This window comes from Neolamprologus multifasciatus, chromosome 20, assembly GCF_963576455.1.
Source record: "Neolamprologus multifasciatus chromosome 20, fNeoMul1.2, whole genome shotgun sequence".
Lineage (NCBI taxonomy): Eukaryota > Metazoa > Chordata > Actinopteri > Cichliformes > Cichlidae > Neolamprologus > Neolamprologus multifasciatus.
This window is the reverse complement of record NC_140458.1, coordinates 7,568,346-7,592,056: the sequence shown is the minus strand read 5'-3', so window position 1 is coordinate 7,592,056 and position 23,711 is coordinate 7,568,346. Positions and strand designations below refer to the sequence as shown.

The 23,711-nt window shown below is 41.6% G+C and overlaps 1 protein-coding gene across 2 annotated transcripts in view; it reads left to right on the top strand.

The window, feature by feature from the left end:
* Positions 1-23,711, top strand: part of plxna2 (plexin A2) — a 173,566-nt gene that overhangs the window by 93,824 nt on the left and 56,031 nt on the right. For both annotated transcript variants that reach the window (XM_085147225.1, XM_085147224.1), the window contains exons 5-12: positions 1,278-1,378; positions 11,950-12,073; positions 14,631-14,784; positions 18,738-18,834; positions 20,411-20,525; positions 21,599-21,799; positions 22,479-22,575; positions 22,835-23,034. In XM_085147225.1, the coding sequence (XP_085003351.1) occupies positions 1,278-1,378; positions 11,950-12,073; positions 14,631-14,784; positions 18,738-18,834; positions 20,411-20,525; positions 21,599-21,799; positions 22,479-22,575; positions 22,835-23,034 (1,089 nt within the window). The remainder of the gene's footprint in view (positions 1-1,277; positions 1,379-11,949; positions 12,074-14,630; positions 14,785-18,737; positions 18,835-20,410; positions 20,526-21,598; positions 21,800-22,478; positions 22,576-22,834; positions 23,035-23,711) is intronic.

Here is a 23,711-nt window from a genome sequence, read left to right as displayed (position 1 = left end):
TTGAGGTTTTCTGGCTTCATGTTACAGTAGATGTACATTTGCAGGCGGACACCCACACACACACACACAAGCGCACAGAAACCTTTGACTCTGAAGCCCTCTAAGCTAGACGGATAGAAGGAAGGTCGTTCGAGACGGCAGCACCACATCAGACAGACAACTAGATTCAGATGCATAAACACTCATGCTCTCGTGTATATAAAACCTACCTGGAGATAAGTGTGTGTTACGTAGGCCCAGATTGTGGTGCACACTTTGGCAAACAAGCTGTGAAGTTTGTTCTTCTCTAGTGTGTTGTGTTTACATAGGTTATGGAACATCTCAACGCTGAATAAAACAATATCAGTCAAATCAAGTTCATACAGTGAGCACTAGGATATTTTTTTTTTACATTTTTTATGCGACTCTACTCAAATAGCACTGTGTGGGTTAGTGTGGCATGGGGGTGTGTTTGGTTTCCACTGGAAGCGCTTAATCATATCTATTGTTGCTGACACTTTCAACATGTAATACTGAAATACCAATTTTATTCTCTTGTCATATTTTTAAAAAAAAACATTTACAGCAGAGCTTTAATTGTTACTTTCCAGTTTTAACAGTCATGCCGCAGGCCTCTACCTTTTTAATAACATTGATAATTTCACAAGTTTATCTTTTCTTTGTTTATTTTAGATATAGTTCTGTTATACTCTTCAATACACTTGACTCTAACTCTCTTCCTAACACATTTTACACTTGTGTCATCAAGTTGTACGTTGAACGCTCTCTTGAGAAAAACGTCTGTCACTCCTCCATGTGTTGGCTTGTTTGCACAGGCCATACCTTGGTGGACAGATGCCCTGGTGCAGACAAAAACCCATTGATGGCAGAAAAACAGATTTGTCTTGCCAACTGATCCCAGCTGTTCAGTAGTTTTTTATGGCTTTAAGATAAAGGCAACAGTTGCTTGGGCAGTTGGCATCTCACACATCAGTATACAGAGGCGTAGTGTAGCCAAACATTTTGAGGCACATCATTCTCTGCAACAGGTCCACAACAAACAATAACACTGTTTAATAGGGATGGAGGGGTAATGGTGCGTGTCACATTATTACATTTCATAACATAGATTAACTGTGTCAAAACATTGCACATTAATTAATAGTTTCACTGGCGTCTGTCTGTGTGGGGCTGAGCATGCTCACACACAAACACATGCACACTCAGAGATCTTTGTTGTACATTTTGTAACGCTTTTCTGGCTGCACTGAGACAATGACGTTTTAATGTGTTTGCAGGTTACCCAAGTTCCCATCGAGTCATGTGAGCAGTACGGGACATGTGGAGAGTGCCTGAGCTCTGGGGATCCACACTGTGGTTGGTGTGTTCTTCATAATATGTGAGTATCCCTGAGTAGCTGTCATGTCTGTTTGCATCCATATGTCCATTTTCTACCAGTTATATGCATCCAGAACATGAGGGCAGTTGTCTGCTGTTTACCATGCAACGCTCCATATTTAGAGCGGTTTGTTGTGTTTGTTCAGTTTTTTCAGTTCAGACAGATTTTGTTAGATGTCTCTCAAAATGGCCCTCACTTTGCCCACGCAAAGGCAGACAGGTTATCTTCCTAATGTTTGTCTCTGATGAGATACAGTTTAAGGGGAGGAGACGGCATCTGACTGAAAATGGATAATTGTGCCTCAGAGATGGCTCAGAGCTTCTTGTTGCTGCCATTGTCATTGCAGCTTTATTCTGACATGACTTGATATTTACAGGAAATGATGCCATATATGTTTGAATGGAATTTAAAAAGACAGGCAACAACAGACCAAAGAGATCAATCAGAAAGTTTAAAGATCATAGTATTAAGCGCTGGGAATGCGCATAGAAAGCATGAGTGACACCTGCTGGAGCTCAATAATTACTGCAACAAAATTAACCTTCAAAATGACAGGAAGAAGGGAAAAATATGCGTGTGCATGTATTCATCTGAAAAAGCAACTGATATGTGAATATTTAGATGAAACAATGTAAAAGACTGGAATACAGACAATTAATACTGAACAGTAAAAAAAAGCTGAAAGAGTTTAAGCTCTGACTCCCTCTCCTGCTTTGTTTCTTAAGTACACAGATTTTATTGGAGTTTTTTCTTAGTTACTGTGTCCCCATTTGAAGCCCCCCCTAAATACAGACCCACTCTGTAAAGGTATAGCTGAATATTTGTGTGTGTGTCAAAGCACTGCTGCAATCATCATTATCATGACGGCAGCCCCAGCAAAGTGCACTTAAAGTAATTTACATCACTCCAAAGCTGGGACAGGACAAATAATTGCCTAGCGACAAGGTAATTCAGCATGTGCTTGCAAAGAGCAGGAGGGGCTGACGAAAGCTCTGTATTCTGTGCAGACTGCGTGCCTTCACACAGGGATCATTTACCACAACATAAACCTCCATGCTAGACTGCTAATCATATGCTTTTGTGTAGGTGTGGTAGGGGATAGAATAATTCACGTTGATAGGAATCTGAGTCCACTGCATGTAAAAGGTGTTGGTCCTTAAAGGTGAATGGCTTTTGGAAGCCAGCTGTGATGAGGGAACAGCTGTTTGGTGTTTAAATTGCTCCTCGAGTAAATATGTGAGGGCTTACGTTTGAGTGGGTACATGCATGTGTCAGTGCACATGGGGTCGATTTTTATGTACATGCACAAACACTCATGTGGATCACTGTACTGTACTGTTGGGAGAAAAGGTCAGCACCCTGATTTGCGTAAGATCAGCCATCTGTCCTCTCAATACAGCGAATGGTTTTGCCACCTGTCTCTGATCCTAATCCCCCTTTCTCTAGCCTGACCCTGCAAAGAGTATCACAGGACCCCTGTCAGCTTTAGCTGTGCTGCCGCAGAGAGGAAAAAAAGTTACTTGGAGAATGGTTAGCTTTTCTCTCTGTTGCATTCTCAGGCCTCCATATGGTTGCGCCCACAAATGTGTTGAAAGAGCTACGATTTCTGCAACAGTTCTAATGTGAAATATCGGTTTTGGTGTTTATATCCAGCTTCTGCATGAGAAACACAGCATAAATACCTGGTGAAAAAAAAGACAGATGGCTACAAAAAAGTTTCTACAAAGTTTACAATTTTTCCACATTTTGGCAAAGGTGGCACAAAGAGAAGACGCAACAAACACTGAAGCAAATATTTTTTGAATATGTCTTGACATAGCATTGCCTGATTCAGCCTGTTCTTTCATGCACAAAGCCGACGTGCCACCACTCAAAATTACACGCCTCTGTCAACACAGCGGCTCCTATATATATACGTCATCAGACAGGGAAACCTCAGAAAAAGCAGAAAAATGTCATCTCGTGTTGTTAGCTGCAATGAATTATGAGTGTTGCTTGAGTGCTTAGGAGATGATGTAATCTTGTCCACTTCGAGTACTTCATCAAAACACCCACTTATTAACTGAAAGCCAAGAAATTTGTACAGGATTTTAAATGAAACATGCATAATTTCACAGCATAAAAAAGATAACAATTATCTATAAACCAGTTTGTGGCTTTAGTGTAGTTAGCGTGGTGACATGAATGCACAATATAACTGACAATTAAAGAAGATATTAGTCAAATACCACTAAGGAAAAGCAGCTGCACTGTTCTGCTGAAGCACCCCCCTCATCCCAGACACCCAGAAATTAAATTTCTTGCCAGCCTTCTTTCTATCCTCAGCTGTGATTTCTCTTCCATCATCCCCCGTTTCCCTCAATTTTTCCAATTCTCTGTCATCCATGTCTAAGCCATTGTTGATTTTGTGAAATTATCTTTCCCTCTTTCCATGTTTGCATCTTCCCCACTACCCAAATTGCAAAGCTAGTCTCTAAACTATTCAACTCTACTGATCTCCTCAGCCCAGTGTGGCTCACTGCTGTCTCCTATTTAGACACTCTCCCCTCTGGAATCAGCCCTTCCACACTCCAGAGATGGTTGGCTTGCCACATATAAACACCCCTTGCTTTGATCACCCTCCTCCTTCCTTCTACAGCTGTCATCCACGATATCCATCCTCTTTTCTTCTCCAACTCCTGCCCCGCAACCCACTACTATTTTCTTTATGTTTGCATGTGCATGCTCATTGAAGTGCGGCATTCTAAGGTGGCTAATTAGGAACACGGAGAGACGTTAGTTTGGCTAGCAATGATGAGGAGGAGAGAATGTTGCAGAGGGAGAGGGAGGCACTGAGATGACCAGAAGTGGCATTTCTGTCTTCCCTGTCTTTCTCCTCTCTTTCTTCTTCCTCTGATCCAATGTGGTGTGAGACTCTAAAGTCCTTTAATTACCAGCAGCTGCTAGGCATTCACTGAATGCACGAAGACCAAAAAGGGGGAAAAAAAGAGTGAGGATAAGAATGAGCAGGGAAGAATGAAAGAGGGAGAGAGTGTTTGATGCTCTCGTACACTCATCGGCCGACAAAACGGAGCAGCATTTTGATTGCTGCTCAAAGGGAGCTCATCATCTCGAGCGCTCTTCAGTCGCTGTCCTGTGAATGGGTAGTTCAGCCTTCGTCTGACCACAATCCAAAAACATGGCGCTATGGTGATGCTCCCCTCCCGCCCGCCCCCCCTTAGCCTGCATCTCGCTGCTCTCTAATCATGCCCAAAAGAGGCTTTTCCATCTCAAAATGTCCCATATCACTCTGTTCTCTTTCCATCCTCTCAACTCACTCCAACATTCCGGGAGAGGCTGAATGGTTTCGGTGAGATTTGTCAGGATTAGTAACAAGTTTGAGTTATGTCCAAAAGGGTACCAGGTTCAAGGTTAATTTTTTTACCATTATAGTATTAAATAATGTTTGCAGTATTACTAATGTTGTAATCAGTGACTGGTTGCGGTAATGTATTATAAGTAGAGATGGACCGATCCGATATTACGTATCGGTATCGGTCCGATACTGACCCAAATTACTGGATCGGATATCGGCGAGAAATAAAAAATGTAATCCGATCCATTAAATATCAAAAAAGCACCTCACAAAACTTGCTACGCGGCGTAACTCGGCTCATAACCGTAGCACGTAGCAGCAGTGTGCATCACGTGATAGAGCGGTTGTGTGTATTTGTAGCCTTGCTAGCAAACCAGCATTTCATCTATGAGGACGTTTTCCCAGAGAGAAGTAAAGCAAGTGTGTAAGTTCATCTCTGAATGTTTGTAAAGCGTTCCCACGTTAAGCTTAACAACCGATATATAGAGCAACTGCCTCTCTCTCTCTCTCTCTCTCTCCTGCTGCTGCTGCTTCAATCTGAAACTGCTTAATGATCAGCTGATCGGCTTTTCTGTCGCGAGTCCGTCTCTCTTCTTAGTTTTTGGCCCACTTCTCACCAGAAAGAGGAAACCAGCGGCTGAACAACAGCAGCACGTTTAAGCTTGATAAGCTGTTGTTAGAATTTATTTAATATTACTTTCTACACCAGGATCTTTTTCTACGTAGCGGACGGCTGGTAATTGTGCAGGGGCGGATCTAGCAAAGTTTAGCCAGGGGGGCCGATAGGGCATGAACAGGGAAAAGGGGGCACAAAGACATACTTTTCTTTCTTATTCTCATTTAAAATGTCTAGTTTTTAATAAATAATTATCTGACTCTTACACCCAAAGTTTTAATCTTGTGTAAAATATATAGAAGTCCATTACTGTATATAGTAACTGTTAAGTCTAATATACCCTAGTAAGCTATAGTACTTTTTCCTTTGGGAAGATACCATCTGTGCAGTCTGCAATTCTGTTGAAGAAAGATGTTGAATCTATTTAATTATTCTTGAAAAATAATTTATTTTTGTGCATTTTCCCCCTGCATCAAATTAAATTTGATTACATCGATTAAGCATCATGAAGTGGAGGGTGGTTCCCTTTTTTTTTTTTTTTTTGCTGGGAGTTTGCAACCCTATTAGTTAGGTTGCTTAAAATTTCTTCTAAGTACTCTTTAAAATACCAGAATAGGGAGGATGGAGCAGGTTTTTACTTTATTAGATTGATCAGTGTTGCTGAACTATGACATATTTTGGACGCAGTGTATTTTTTACATACAGGTATAACAGAATAGCTTTAGTGTTGTTATTTATTTAAACTTGAGTATAAACTTATACAAAATGCAGCAAGATATTAAAAAAACGTTTTGTTGATTAAAAAACACACTATATCGGATTCATATCGGTATCGGCAGATATCCAAATTTATGATATTGGTATCGGTATCGGACATAAAAAAGTGGTATCGTGCCATCTCTAATTATAAGCATAAGGAATTCCGTTCTCTGTGTCAAAATTAGTGTTTGTTGTGAGGGTGACAGCTTAAAGGGTAGAAGTATAGTAGACTCCAGCAGAGAATGAGTCAGCATTTTATTCTGAGTAGAATAATATGTCACTACTACACGGCATTATAGTGTCTGACTGTATGTGGCTAATCCACCCAAATCTGTTTCAGTAAACCACAAAACAGTTGGGGTCAGGTACCTGCCTGTCTACCTGTCTAGAAGTGGATCAAGAGTTGGGAGTTCGCCTTGTAATCGGAAGGTTGCCGGTTCGAGCCCCGGCTTGGACAGTCTCGGTCGTTGTGTCCTTGGGCAAGACACTTCACCCGTTGCCTACTGGTGGTGGTCAGAGGGCCCGGTGGCGCCAGTGTCCGGCAGCCTCGCCTCTGCCAGTGCGCCCCAGGGTGGCTGTGGCTACAATGTAGCTTGCCATCACCAGTGTGTGAATGTGTGTCTGAATGGGTGGATGACTGGATATGTAAAGCGCTTTGGGGTCCTTAGGGACTAGTAAAGCACTATACAAATACAGGCCATTTACCATTTACCATCTATTGGGTCCTGTGGCTCAGGGAATGGGACCTCTCTGGACTGGGTTTGTTCCTTTGCATCCTGTTGTTGCTCATTTGAATCGTGACCTCGGAAGTTTGGTTGGCGGTCATGCTCGGGAATCAAATTTGACTTTTTAAGCTGTTTTTATGATGTAGTAGTCCATATAATCTTCCTTGGTAATATTATTGCCTTTGGGGGTTGTGAATGGCCTGCAACAGTAGGTAACACCCATGCAAATATCAATACCAGAGGCTTTCCAGCTGGGCGTTACAGTGTAACAAGAGGATTAGTATTATTTACTTTTCTGTCGTTGGTTTTAAAGTTGTGGGTGCTCAGCATATATTGAAGCAGGAAACATCAAGGAAATAGTCGTATTTGGTGTTGCATGCATGTTTGCTAAAACACACACACAGACACACACACAAAACCCCACAAACTTATTTCTTAAACTATTGTTCCCTAGTTTATGTGGCATGTTTATTACTTGGCTGCAAATTGTGTCACCCAACGACCATAAAATATCCTCTAATTTCACAGTGGCAACACCAATTAGACTAGCAATGAAAATGGCTGCCTCAGTCCATTGTGAATGTCAGATTGTGTGTCTAATGGCCAACTCATCAGCCAAAGCCTCAGTTAGCAGTCAGGGGGAAGCTGCATCCATCTTCCCAATTGTGCCTAATGAGATATCGATCACAAACATGCAGATCTATCGATATTTCCATAGATTCCTAGCAACTAGAGCTAATACAGGTTGGCAACATGCAGAAATACTGCACCAGTGTGTACAGTATATGTAGGCAAGCAACATATTATACAGTTAATGATCCTAACAGCCTACTGTGTATCTCTTGCTTGCTCATTGATTTTCTTTTTGAGATGCTTCCGTCTCTGCAATTCTTCCACTGACTTTTTCCCTTTTTCTCTTTTTCTCTCTGCTCAGCCCACATAAGAAAAGCTATAGCTTGATGCTGAGCACTGAGGAACGGTCTCTTTCTAAATTCTCTGGGACACTCTGGGTTTGCATAAACCTTGACATGTTTGTTCATCTGACCATGAGTGCTCTACTATTCTTGTTTTGTATAAACACACTGAATTTACACCACAGTAGTTTCAAGATCTTCAAGATACACTGAATGAGATGTGGTCTTGATGTGTTCCGGTTCCTTTGGGCAGTGCCCTGCTGTGACATTATCAGTCACCACTGGAGACAGGCTAAGAGCTACAGTGGTTGGTTTGACCCCTGACATGAACTCTGGGTTTTAAAGTACATGTCAGCCAAAGCCCTGAGGAGTTTACTATTTCCCTTTTCACTTCCTTTAGTACTTCTTGAAGTTTAAATGTATTCCTATACTTTAACTTATCCAGTCCATTTGTTTCTTACTGGTCCATTTTTAAAGTGAGGATAAAACACTGAAGAAGGGGTGTGCGGCTATGTGTGTGTCACACAGAGAGCAACCCAGCACAGTACAGCACAGCCTGACATATCCCTGCTCACCTATTGAGTCTGCTTTTCATATTAAGAAGCCAAAGACCCAGTGCAGCCAGCCTTTATGCACATTTACATTAACAAGTTTATTTGATGAAGCACACAGTCCCCAGTCTAGGCTCCCATTCAAATCAAATCCTGCCAGCAATTCTCTAACATTATGGGTTGCCACTTAAAACTAGTAAAGCTTTGTTAAGCTCATCAAATATTCAATATACATCCAGTTAAGTCTCTCTGTACATCCTTTATAGCTTCCCGCTGTACTCCTTTCCCCAATCCCCCTGCCCTGCCACCAAAGCATGCCTGTTGTGCTTTTAAATTCCGCAGCGTTATGTCGTCTGTCTCTCACGAGGGGAGGTGGAACGGGAAGGTGATTTTAAAGTGGCTCCCCCTCTGTTCTCTCCTCCTGTTTTTAAACACGGTGCTCACAGCAAGAGCTACAATCAGACAGGTCTTCACACTGAAGATGTTGTAGGGGAAAGGGAGGAGGGATGGAAGAACAGCAATCTTTCCCTGTGGCCTGGCTCTCCTGCTCTCTGCTGTCAAGACCAGAGTGTGTGCATACGTGTGTTTATGCTATTATTCGATACTGTCTATTAAATGTGTGAGAGATTAAGTGCGAGGCACTGTATCCTATTATGCATATGTAATTTCCAGAGGGTTTGAGAATACATGATTTGTATTTGGCCGTGCCCTCGTATGTGTCTGTTTTAGTTTGTATGCAGGGATGATGCTCTGTACCAGTCGTGTGTCTGTGTGTCTGTCAAGACACAGTGGAGAAGAGATGACGGTGTAATTTCCTCTCCAAGGCAACAGAATAAGATGCAGGCATTGGTGGAATGGACCCCAATTTCTGGCCTCTGCTATCCTAACCTCTACCAACTATAGAAATTGCTTCCTCGGCCAACACTACACCTTACACTGTACATTAGATATAAGTTTCTAAAAGTGAATTAGATTGCATATACTATGTCAGATTTAAACCCCGAACAACGGTGTAGCCCGAACACACTGCTACAGTAGTAAACAATAGTCTCCACTCAATTTTAGGGGTGCATTTGAGCAACTCACCTCCCATGGTTGCACGAAATGGGACTGCCACTCACAACTTCTTTTGTATTCTGCAGAAGACTTGTAGATACCAGAGAGAGCTAATGATGGTGCATGCAGCTACTTCAGCACCCTGGACAGGGCTTAAGGAGCCTAACCAAAATCGGACGCCTCTAGCTCTGGCTGGAATAAAAATAGTTTTCAGTTGCTTATTACAGGAAATTGAAAAAGATAAACATATTTGTAATGCCCATCTTCGCGTACGGAAGATGCGCATTAGAGAACACTTGTGGTATGAAGTGATGGGACACTAAGCATGAGTGAAACTACTGACTGACAGGAGAAAAAGGGAGATCTACAAGGCAGGAGGTCAGAAGGGGGAATATGAGGAAGGCAGGATTGTAGTCAACACTCAGTGGCATGCACTTCAGCTAATGAGAGAGGCAAGGGGTCAGCTTCTAACTACACAGAGATAATGGCCATCTCCTGAAACCATGGCAACAGCTGCCATCCTGCACGCCTTCCACCCCCGCTGCCTCACCCCCTTGCTGCGCTCTCATCTTACTTCACCCCACTGAAATGAATTTTATTTTTTTTTAAAAAGAGAGAGAGAGATTCACATTGAGGAAAATCAATGCAGAGCTTTTTGTCAGTTAATGACTGCCCAGGTTTTTGCATCTGTACCCATACAGCTTGGAGACATGCATAAAACATCGTGCCGCAGCCCACACCTGAAAGCACATTAAGTATCATTTTCTCCTGCCATTGTGAATGTAAAAGAATCACCAAATTGCAGGCAGAGTAATACCTTGCCTAAGAAAGGTGTACTAATTTCAACTTGTATTAGAATAAGACAAAAAGGAGTGTCTTGGGCCGATAATAGCTGAGAGAGACGGAGGGGAAGAGAAAGACCGAGGCAAATGAACCAGCGGTGGGGTCAAATGTGTAAAATGAAAAGGTAAAGTAACAAAAAAACCCATCAATATTAAAAAGTTAAAGTATAGTTACCAAAGTAGTGAAGGGGAAAATCAGGTGATCATCATCAAAAAGTGCTGCAGTGACCCCCCTTTCCCAGTGGGAGATTTCTCACTACTATAATAATTCCACACTTTTCTGCTCTCTAAATTCCCTAGGGAGTGCTTGGAATATTAGTGTGTGCGTGTGTGTGTGCGTGTGTGTGTCTTGGTGTGCCTAGTAGTGTGGACTTCTGACAACATAATTGCACACAGAGGCTGTGGATGAAGATGTAGCTTAGAGTCAGTATATATGAGAGTATGTGGTTAAGAAGCATGATACGGCGCGGAGCACACGGTGCAACACACAACACACACACGCACAGAGCAACCAGGAAAGAATAGTAGAGCTTGTAGTGGCACATCAGCACCATGGACAGCAGCTGACCCTTTAGAGTCCAATTAGAGCTACTGTGACCAGTCAGCCAGTTAGCCAGACACTATAACTGGGTTGGATGAGGATAGAGAGGCTTTGGTGTAATGGGATGGAGAGACCGCACAGTTTTAATAAGTGGTGGGAGGTGGCACAGTTTTAATGAGAGATGTGGCAGTTTCTTGTGATACTTGATACGCAGTCTGACCATTAAGATCTCTTATGAGAGAACTCCTTGTAATTTGTACTAGTTACATCTACAGAGTTATGCTGAGATTGAAGGAAGAAATCTATCTGTGTTGTGCATCCACTTCTGTGCCACCACTTGTCGCTGCAGTTTATTGGGAATGCATAGCCAGTCACCTACATGTTTGTAATAGAGATCAGCTGTTATTAATGATGTGAGTTTCATAAGATATCTTTGAGAATGAGCTATTTTGTAACTGGTGTTTTTAACCAATCCAATAAGACAGCTAAAATGTTTAAAATAATTTTTCAGCCTGCCATCTGTTTAGCGGAACAAGAGAGAAACACAGTCTGTTAACAGCAACATAACTTGTAGCCAGAATGTAGAGCATGTCACATTTACAGCCTTGATCATCACAAAATAAACAAATCTGGATGACTAACACAGAAAAGCACAAAACAAGGAAAAGTGAGCAAAGAAGCCCCAAGAGTTTGGTGTGATTTTGTTTTTTTTGTGGTTTTTACTGATCTGTTCAGATGTCCTAAAACAAGCATGGGAAACATCGAAATGTGGCTGATTATGGACTCGTAAGTGCCCATATAGTGGCTGGTGACAAAAGTCGGCTATTAATGTGTTGAGACAGTGACAGTGTTACATCTCCCTACAGCACTGCTGCGGGATATTTGTTTTATTTCTGTTACAGCATTGTTTAATATTCCTTTCCCTACACAGTGTTCACCATCTTTGACAATCCACATGCTTCCTTTCTTCCTTCTGTTTTTGGAAGGAGTTTAAAATTGTCACAATTTCTCATTTGCCCTCCAGTCATAATTGTTACATGATAATTGTAAGTTTAATTTTCACATATTTTCATCAATAAGTTGTTTTCCCTCTATTTCCTATCATATCCGACACGCATATTTTTTTTCAGTGCTATATAATATCACCAGTAGCATCGAAAAGCAAATATCAGTAACTTCTTTCTATCTCGGTCCTTTCTCCTCTCTGTTCAGATGCTCTCAAAGGAATCGATGTGAACGTGCGGATGAGCCGTACCGTTTTGCTGCTTCGCTCAATCAGTGTGTGAAGGCAACCGTGTATCCAGACAGCATCGCAGTCTCAGAACCTAGCGTAAATGTAAGTCTGCACACAAACAAACACGCACTCGCTCACACATATGCATAATCCTACACACAGTATACAACATACCTGCAATATCAACCACTGCTTGCAAAGTCAAAAATGAAAAATTAGCTGCTATCTACGTATTTCCAACCCACGCAACGAAAGCAGAAGTTTTTAAACGATCCCACATAGCTGTTCATCTAGTCTTGAGTTTGGTTGATGCATAAACATTAGATGGGAAGGTTCATAAGGGCTTTATGTGGGCGTTTCAGCATACATATGCTCACTTTTTACAGAGCAGTCAATATGTGTGCCAAGACATGTTTGTGTGGGTGGGTGTGTAGGCGTTAAAGTTGTCCGAGTGCAGTTGAGTACAGTACAGTATTTCTACATGGATTCAGTAAAAGCACGCAAAGATCAACAGTGAAAGGATCTGCCTGTCCAGATTCTGGAGATTGTTGTGCATCTATGCACAATCCACACTGTTAATGGGTCCTTTTATGCACATCTTTCAGCCTGTTCAGAAAAAATGTCTTTGGTTTGAAATGGTATGAGATGTAAGACACTGACTTATAGATGTATTAGGATACATGAAATACTTTTGTGCTGTTCAGAACAATTTATGTGGACTAAAATGTGAATCTTTAAGCTGAGAGTAGCTGCATTACAGATTTTTAAATGATTTCTTGGGATTTTATTGCAAGTAAAAAACCAAGAACCAAGAAGATCTCTTCGGCACGCCTCTCCAGACCTCTTTATAGATTAATTGACAACAAATTTTCTTCCATGTATTTTGGTGAGCTGACCTTTTAATTTATGTGGTTAAACATAAAAAAATAAAAATCTTGTTAACATGCAGTTGGCTCCTGCACTGACTCACCCTGCACCACATTATATCTCACCCTCAAGCCAATGCTCAGCATACCTTGCCCCCGTTGTCCACTTTGCAAACAGCAGTTTATTACATTTTAACAGTTTCACCAACCCCCCCTTTTGCTGTCATATCAGAAACGGGGTCATCTGACCAACCACAAAACACTCAAATTCACACAGTTCACAAATTCCACAGGGGTAGACTGCTATCACCATGACAACGCAGCTTCTTGAAGTGGGCACCAGGACAGATAGAAAAGGCAGTGAAAACAATGAAATTACCTTTGCTGAAATCTGCAACCAATTATGGTGACTGCCAAGCAGCAAAAACCCCCACTACCATCATGGCGAAAGGAAGCCAGCAAACGAAAAGAGCAAAATCTTAACTCTCAGACACAAGCTTATTTTGTGTGATAGCTTACTGTGTCTGTGTTTTTGTGTGTGAGACGATTTCTGCATAAGCAATTTTTGAGTGTTTATCTGTATATGTGTGTCTGAGGACGATGAGAGCTAATTATTGTAAGAGAGGTTACTCAGGGAATTCTGCATTGAACAAAAGACATTGATTGCTGTGATTGCTGTAATCAAGGATCTCTCTGACACCTCAGAGTGAAGCAACACAAACACGGTGAAAGTAAAACAGGGAAAGACAAGAGGTCCTCAGCAGAAAAAAAATAAAAGAAATCATCCGTCCTCTTGATGGGTAACAGAGCAAGCCAGCTAACGAGGGAGGCAGTGTAGTCAGCCACTGAGACAGTCAGCATCTCTTAAAAGACCTACAGTTAAGCTGCTCAGCTGCCTTGCCTGTCCCAGTAGCCCTGCGGTGTTTAGTGAGAGGCAGATAAAACAAAGAGAAACTTCAAACGGTATGGCCCAAAAATAACAGCTAATGGAACAAGGCTGTGAAATGCCATGGTGATAATTATCCAGACTGCCTCTCTTGGCTAGAGAGCCAGATCACACACCCTGCACAGAATACATTTATTTATAGGAACAGCAGCTGAATGCTCCAGCCACAGTGTCACTGCTCTCCAGAGAATGACTTCAATCGCCTTTATGTGCATCGGCACTTGTGTAGTGCATCTCATATTTGAGTGTCTCTGTGTGTGTATTTTTTTCCCTGTATCTGTCTCACCTTCTAAATACTAAAGAAAGGTAAAAGGAAAAGTAGAATTTGCCATGTAATATTTTTCCCCATTTTTTCCTCCATGTAGCTTCTACTGCTTCTGAGTGGGTCATGATATTTACCTCTGGAATGATGCCTTCTGGAAACAAATAAGATTAGCTTCTAAATAAACATTTTTTTCCCCTTATTATGCTGTTTTTAAGATGCAGAAACGGTTCTTGGCAAAGTGGACGGACAGCTTTGCCAACAGCAGTGTTTTCTTTTCTCATCCTGACTAGAGCTGCTGAATTTAAGCCACTGTCTCTTTTTATAATTTCATCTCAGATTTTCATGTCTTGTTTATCAAAGATGCAACTGTTAATGTTGGTTATGTGTTTTCCCCTATTTATCTGATGTATCACGCATTAGTCTTCTAAATCAGCTCAAGGTATGGGGAAGTTTTAGGGAATTTTTACCAATTTTTTTAATTTGTTTTCATTAGTGTTAGTGTCCATTTTGATCCATTCTCAAAAAGATGTGTACAACAAACTTCATTACTAAGAACATTGTCATGTCTCACACCATCTGCAGCTGCTAGTGAAGGTGAGCGACGTTCCAGACCTTTCTGCCGGCATCACCTGCTCGTTTGGCAACTTGACAGAAGTAGAGGGCCAGGTCAATGGCAACCAGATACTCTGCAAATCTCCTGCTGCTAAAGATGTCCCCCTCATCCCCACTGACCAAGGTAGATACAGAAAACAGACACACATATATTACCATGTATGCAATGCAAGCTGATGAATGGCTTAGTTGTGAATATGCTTATTTTCCTGTGCAGTCAACAATACGCTCATCAAAACACAGCCTTTGCTGGATTCTGATATGTCCCTCCCTCTCGTTTACAAATCTCTGGGCTAACTGTTCAGCTGCACGCGTACAAACTCTGAAACATATTTAGTGATCCAGCACTCCCAGTTTATTCAGGGGCTGTCTAAATAATAAGCACCCACAGGATTCAGGTTGTTTTGCTGTAAACTGTGCTAACACATGACCCTGGCTACTTTAAATCTGCTTGAGGATCCAAATTAGATCCCCTGGCCTGTGGTCCAGCTACGTTGCACTTAATGTCTGGCCTTAGATTAGCCTAATAGGGGATGGTCTAACGCTAGTCCATGGAGTAACAGTAGACCATTCCCTATGGTCTACTCTTCAGTTAGGGATCAATTAGAGGGATTACGTTGATTTGATGGATTCCAGTCTTTGCATAGCCAAGGCATAGACAGTGTGTTTGCTTTTTACCTCCACTGGTACCTGATGAATTTGAAAGTTTGAAATTGGCTAATTTTATTGAACTCCACAAAACAAGCATGTCACATGACACCTTCTTTGGAATAAACAAGGAAGACTGCTTTTAGATCTGGTGTAAAGGTATGTCAATAACCTCTCTTATATGATTGTTGGAAATCTCCTGAACTTCTATTGTAAATACAGGGCACAAATATATCACTCTGACTCAGGCATTCATTTATTTGCAAATGCGTATATCATTGTGAATATTAACATCTGTTGTTTGACAATAAATGCCTCTTGTTTGCAAGGAAAGATGGCTGCAGGATAACAAAACTAAACTGCCTGAATAATATATAATATGCAGTGTATGGAAGTCAATGTGTGTTTTGGGGGATTGGTAATCCTCTTTCCAGTGAGTAAATGACAGACCTGTTTGCCCAGAACTCCCATGGGGACAAGTGCATCAGGCACTAATATGAATGTTCTCCCCCAGGTAAATGTCAGCCAATCCCCCCTGTAAGACCTTCCTCCATCCATCAAGCTATCCATCCAGCTGTTTATACCTTTGTTTTTGCTTCACATGCTTTCCCCTGAGGCCACCTCCTCCTGACCTCCGTCACCTGTCCCCCTAGCAAGTCTTTCTGTCTGTTGCACATCAACACTGATTGTGCCGCGGTGACTTGATCTGAGGAGAACAGAGGAAAGAAAGGGGAAAGGAAGAGGGGGAGGGGAGATCAAGACTCGGAAGGTGGAGACTGATGGAAAATACAGGAGAGAGGCCAAATTAAAATACAATTATGTGAAGGGGCAGGAGAAGAGGTCAGGATAAACTGTGAAGACACTGAACTCGTTAAAGAAAATAGCTGGCACCCTTGTCCACTAAATAAAATGGTCTTAGATGAAGTTTTGCGCAGCTATGACCTCTATATGACTTTATCAGATCCTGTGAGACAAATATGTACTAGTAGAAGTCTGTTATGTGCCTGCTATAGAGACTTGTGTGAAACAAATCCTGATTCCCAACAGGTGCTGTGGAGAGAACAGAGCACTAAGGGTCAGTCAGCCCTCCTACTCACTGAATGTCATCTGAAATTCAGGCTGCTCGACACATACAAACAGACTCTTGCACATATTTATGGAGCTGGTGTTCTGATAGAGAGAGATAATGTGGCTTTTTTTTTTTTTTTTTCTTTACAAAACACAGTCAGAGCTCTGTTCAGCAAAGTGAAGGTAAATAAATTTGCATCTGATTAAATGGTTCTGTATGAGATTGAAATTCAGGTATTTAATTTTCACGGGCTCAATGCAAGCAGTACTCCTTCATGTTACATATTTAAATATATGCAATACTCAGTGTTGGGAAGGTTACTTTTAAAATGTATTCCATTACAGAATACAGAATACATGCCCCAAAATGTATTCTGTAACGTATTCCGTTACGTTACTCAATGAGAGTAACGTATTCTGAATACTTTGGATTACTTAATATATTATCATGCTGTTTACAACTACATGAATGTACTATTGCTGTGATTTATTACTGTTACTGAAGGTCCGCGGCTCCGAACCGTAGTAAAGGGACCTCTGGCTAATACGGTTCTGTGTCGGGCTCGTAGCCGAAAACTAGCTTTACTTTGTTGTCTGGGTCAACTTTGCTAGCAAGAGACAGAAAGAGGCGTTGAAAGGCTGCTCCAACGGAACTTACTGTTTTTGGAGGAAAACACAAACACGGTGTACAGTCGAGTCTTAATAGCTTACTTACAACTGGGCTCGTCAGGCACTCTTCTTGGCTGCAGTGGTTATTATTATATTTACATGCTTCCAGCTCCCGTTTTTGCTTGATGACAGCTCGTACTTTTCCTTTTTCTCCCTCCCTCGCTCACAGACACATAACGTGTATGGCAGTCCATTCTCCCTGCAGCACGGACTACACTGCCTATGATGCTACATTCTTTAGAGCTATACCTGTAGCATTCTGCCTATTAGCTTAGCCCTTTAAGACCTACCATAGAACCAAGTCCGCCAGAGCTTATATTATATTTTTACCTGCTGTGGAGCCATTTTTGGGAGCATTTCAAGTTGATATACATCAATACAACCATTACAGCCCAAATTTTATTAATATGTCTGCATTAAGTGCATAGTAATTACATAAATTGCAAAAAAGTGCAATAAACTACAAAAAAATTTAAAATCGTTTTTGTTTTTTTAACATATATTTCTAGTTAGAGAAATTTAAGAGGCTTATCCCTCAAAACTGTAAATACAAAAAAGTTGCACAAAATAGTTTCTAACAACAGGAAATTTATTTTGAGTGTCTTCATAGTTTTATTTTTGAAATACACCAATTTTTATATACTGCAGGAAAAACAAAAATAAATATTATAGTGCAAATTTGCAAAGAAGCAGCATATGCATCAAAATAAACTATTTCCAGCAGTGCAATATGAGTCCTAAGCATCCCAGAAACGACACAGAAAGTCATAAAGTGAAAGGTAACTTTTAAAAACACCAGTATAGGCTCATAAGGGCCTGATGGTAAAAAAATACATTTCCGCAAAATGACGTCACTTCCGGTTTCGGGCAGGTCATGGCGGACATGCGATAGTTCGCGCTGACGTCTATTCCAACGTAGGAAGTGTTATGAACAGCTGATCAGATCGGCAAAGCTCGTTTCTGGAATATTATGCTTTTGTTGCTGCAAGTGCTTTTTATGCAGTTTTTGCAAAGTTATATGTGGAAGGAAACTGTGACCGAGGACAAGCTGATGGCATAAGATGTAAGTACAACTCCTCCGGTTTCATATGCAAAAAAAATTATTGCGCTAGCTTATGTGGTTGCAGAGCTACCGGGATTTAAAAATAGTTACGCAAAATGGAGCGTGTCCGCTCTGACCGGCTTTAAAGGGTTAACACAACAACAAAAAGGCCTCTCTCACCCAGGAAACACGCAGAGAGAGAGCGTCGCCCTGTAACCATGGCAACCGTAACGCTGCCGCCTGGAACAACAGAACGTAGCTGTCAAACAAAACCCAAACAGGCCTGACCCGCCACAATACGAAACAGGGAAGTACCGCCGTGTAATCCATTTATTTCAACAAAGTAACTGTATTCTAAATACCACCTTTTTAAACGGTACCTGTAACGGAATACAGTTACTCATATTTTGTATTTTAAATACGTAATGGCGGTACATGTATTCCGTTACTCCCCAACACTGGCAATACTACACAAGAAATACCTTTCTAAGTGATGTGTGTATGTGTGCTAACAACCTTCGTTTCAAAAATATTAATAAGCCTAAAACTAAAATCAGTCTGCTGTTCACAACTATCAATGAGAACATATTCACTGCTCTGTAACAGTAAAAGATTAAATAAAGGTTGATGTCGTGTCTCCTCTCTTTCAGATTGGTCAGGCGTTGAACTGAGGCTGAATTCTAAGGAGACCGGTCAGATGCTTATCAGCACAGAGGTCAAATTTTACAACTGCAGTGTCCACCAACTGTGAGTATCGCTCTCTGAGTCCATTCATTTTCTTTTTTTGACAAGAACAATGCCCAGACCTGCTGCCCGTAACCACCAAATCAGTGCTGTGGGATTTTAATCACTATTTGTCTTTAACGTTAGCCTGCCCCAGTCCCCTAAAAATATCCCCTGTAAAAATTAATGTAATCTGATCGCTTGCTGTTCCCCGCGGTCCACACAGGAAGAATCTGTGTTGTGTTGTTAATGAAGCATTCTTTTCAAACATGCTGAACTACAAAACACTCTGCTTTCTGCCTAACAGGCCTTCTGTGGGGATTTCATGCCCATTTTCATGCCATGTCTGTCCCTGATTGAGTGATGTTGAATTGAATCCCTGGATTGGAGATCTTAGTGTCTGCGGTGCCTTTGCAATTGCTTGCTTCATTCCAGTGTGGCAGATTCTGTTTGTGTGAGATTCAAAGGCCTCATTGACTTGGGAGTATCACTGAATAGAGAGTAGTTGAGAAAGGGTATCACAGGGGTTCAGGAATCCTACCATGTCAAATTATCCTTTGACTCTCCCCTTGACATTAAAACAAAATGTTTTAGCCATTGTCTCCTCTGCTAGATAAAAGCATGCAGTGTTACTCTGCATCTCTCTCTTCGTGTTTTGTCTCCTTTCTCTTCATATTGCTGTTTGAGAACCTTGCCTGAGTAGCACAGAATGCAATTACCAACTCTCACATCAGCTCAGTTAATCATTGATGACAAACAGAGTGCACACAGCCACACGCGCGAAGAAATATGCGTACATTTGAAAAGGGCATACACCATCCTTTCAGTAATGCCACCTCCTATGTTACTTCCCTCTTATTGCACATACCGTTCCCTGTATATTCCTGATAGTGAATCAGCCCGATTCATTCAAATTAGGCTTCTTGACGGAGATCACTCTGATGATTTTTGCCTCAGTGATAATATTTCGCAATGAGCATATGTGCAAAAAGGAGACAACAAAAGAGAGAACCAGTTGTGACAACCCCCCCAGCCCACCCCTTTTGAACAACTGCTCAAAAATACATAGCACAGTAAAATCCCATCACAGTCTATTAAAAGTAAGTGCTGTGCTTGCTTTGGTTTGCTTTGGTAACATACAGAATAGCATGTCTTGTACCTAGTATTTTCCCATCAACTTGTTTTCTTTGGCCATTCTTGTTTTGACTCATCTCACCTTCTGTTCATCTATATAGTTTCTATATACAGTGTTGGAAAGTGCACGTTTATCCTCATTACTGCTATCTTACTAGTATAACACTCCACCTCTCCATCTCTCTCTTTCTTATCGTGGTTGTGGTGTCCTATCCACACATGTCACACGTATTAATATATGGTAGAGGAAAATGTATGCAGGGAGAATTTGGCCTAGCAGCTATTAGGTACTGTGCCAACCACAAGGGCACAACAGCAGGTGCCCACTTGGGACATGAACTCATTTCCTATGTGGCACTTCCCCCTACTTTGGCAAACTCGTTGTCCCTCCTTGACTGCACTGTTCTTTTTTTTTTCCCCCTTTCACTCAGTGTGTGTGCATGTGTGTGTTTGTGTGTTCCTGCAGGTGTCTGTCATGTGTGAACAGTGCCTTCCGGTGCCACTGGTGCAAATACCGCAACTTGTGCACCCATGACCCCTCCAGCTGTTCCTTCCAGGAGGGACGGGTCAACGCTTCTGAGGTTGGTGGAACACACATGCACAGACACACGGACTTATAACCTAATCCATCTTTTCCTCTCTCGCTTTCACCCTTCCTTGTGCATATTTGCACTTGGTTTCTTTCTACCTGCCTCCTGCACTGCGTTTCAGCTCTGTGTCAGCCTCGGGGCATGTCTTCAGAAAGACAGCCATCTAAGCTCTTCTATTTCTGAAGTGGTGCTACTCATTCAGAGCTCTTGTTCCTCTGCAATAGCAATTAACAGTCTATTATCCTTGGAGTTACTGAGCTTAACATGTCTTAACAATGACACAAGATCATTTTGACCACATCAATAATGATCATTATGTCACTAGCTATGCACATTTGCTCTACTGGGATTTTAAGTGTTTGCCTTTATTCATTTAAACCCATTCACTTGTATTAAAAGAAACTTGTTAATAATCCCTCTTCTGTACATATATGAGTAGCTCGCTTGCATTGCCTCAGTTCATGCGTATTTGCTGTGCATGGCACACAGAGCTTCAGTGGTAAGATTAGATGCAGTGCTCACAATTATGAATTAAGACCAGCCTTTCTCTATGACGTCAGTAACAGCTATTTTATTTTAGCAACCCTACAATCTAAAGGTATATTTGAATATCGCCTTATGATATTGTATCTATGCTTTAATTGACTTGAGATGTAAAGATTCACAAAGCTAAAGGCCATTAAGAGTGAAGCTTCATTGTGTAAAGCCATAAAGGCAGTTTTCTCAGAGTATTTCAAATAGCAACGACCTCCATTATTACTGAATACTTTAAACCACTGACTACTGATACCATTCTCAGTTTTGACGAATTGAGCAGTTTCATAATTCCTCTCTTGAGAATGTGTATTTCAACGCAGCTCATAGCTTTCCAAGGTCACAGAAATCAGTTTTATATTTTAACTTAGAATTAATTTCCACATTAATTCCACATATTGTGTTTCCTACTTATAATCATCCTCCTTTTTCACCATTATTGCAAAGTTCTTTTGTTCTCCTTGTCTTGCTAAACATGAAAGTGGAATGTTTTTTCTTTTTTGTGGACCCTCTCTGCTTTATCCTTCCAGGACTGTCCCCAGCTAGTGCGCTCTGAGGAAATTCTGATCCCAGCAGGTGAGGTGAAGCCTATAACCCTGAAGGCCAAGAATCTGCCACAGCCCCAGTCTGGCCAGCGGGGCTATGAGTGCGTCCTGCACATCCAGGGGGTCAGCCACCGAGTCACTGCCCTCCGCTTCAACAGCTCCAGTGTACAGTGCCAGAACAGTTCGGTAGGTTGTGCGGTGCCTTTTCACATTGAGACAATATGAGTGCAATTGATGATGTGTAATTTGATTTGTCTGTAATTCTCCATTATATAATTACGCACACATTTTAAATACCGTATACAAAAACAGATAATAGCCTGAATCCCATACCATGTGTATGCTTGTGTGTGTGTGTATGTTATTTAGTCAGTGGAGAAATAGTAGCCATCATCATAGATAATTATACAGAAGAAGACTGTAGCACGAGTCTGCCTTCAGAAGTCAATATACTGCTGACTTCTGTAGTATATTCCCAGAGGTACCACAGGCATGCATGTTTTACTTTCCAGTCTTTCGCTCTCTCCCGCACACACACAAACACAAACACAAAAACACACTTGGGCAATGAAAGTCAGGCTAGAATTAAGCGCATGGGAGGCAGTTAAGCACAGCATCAATAAAGGCCAGAGGGAAGCTCAAGCTCCTGCCCAGCTGTCCCATTTCTTGTGGCTTTTCACTTTGTCAGTTCCTCAGATACTGAGATGATGTAAGTATGGGGTAATATTGGAACGACACAGTACTGTCTCCACTAGGGTTCACGGGGATTCGAATTCCCAGACTTCCCATTGAAATCCTCCTCTCTTTTCTGCTTCTATCCCAATCTCTATCTCTTTCTCCCTCTTCATCACTCTGTGGCCTCTAGTATCTGTATGAAGGAATGAAAATCAGTGAGCTTCCTGTGGATTTCTCAGTGGTGTGGAACGGCAACTTTATTATTGACAACCCAGAAAATATTAAAGGTAAGAACAAAAGATGCTGATGTCAATATCTGCTAGAAAATAGGATGGACACTGTCATTTTTGGGATATTTTTGTTGGTGCAAATATTCCATTTTTTTTTTGTGAGAGGCCACAAAAGCATTTGTATGTATTCATGTCAAATCATTTGTAGAGTATTTAAGAAATTTGAAAAATATTTTACTCATAGCAGACTATCTACCAGTTTTCCTTTTAACAATAACAGCAATACTTATTGGTATGTTCACTGTATTGCCCACAGTGCACTTGTACAAGTGTGCAGCCCAGCGGGACAGCTGTGGCATGTGTCTAAAGGCAGAGAGGAAATTCCAGTGTGGCTGGTGCAGCGGTGAGGGAAGGTGTACACTGAGGCACCACTGTCCCCCCATCAACCCTTACACAACCCGCTGGCTGAACCTGTCCAGCAAGAATGTGAAGTGTACCAACCCACGCATCACTGAGGTCAGTACCTATAATCCCTCGTCTGTCCTTCCTACCTGCCCACACAGATCCAGCGGTCGATCGTGTTGTGGAAGTTTTCCACTTAAATAAAGCCTGCAGACGAGCAGTGAGCGGTAGCTAACATTCTTTTAATTCATGCACACAAAGAACAGACAAGCTTGTGGAGCCCCCATGACTGCGGGACCGACGGTCAGCAGAGTCTCTCTGAGCCAAAGTCAACCTCTCAGTTAAATACCTTCTCCGGGAACAAAAGGCAGTACACAGCTGTTTCACACCTTAAGGTTCACACTCCCTTGCTACTTCCCAGAGTCCTCAAGAGACAAAAGACTGGTCCTCTGGAGTTCCTGTTTCCCCAACATCCTGACTACACCCCCTACCATTTGTCTTAAGTATGAGTGTCAGACATGTTAAAACAATGAAATAATGTGATTAATACCTTAGTGAAAGAAATTCCTCTACAATCCCACCCTTTGATTCTAAAATCAAGAATCACATTAAAACCAGAATTTCTTTCCTGACATTCTGTATATCACATCAACATTATTGTACACTTAAAGGAGTTTCACACTGTGTATCCTCACTTCACTGTTCTCCCACCACCCTTTGTTCATCTTTAATCTTCCCACAATCTAAGCTCTCACATGCAAATGGAAACAACAATGATACAGAGGAAAGGT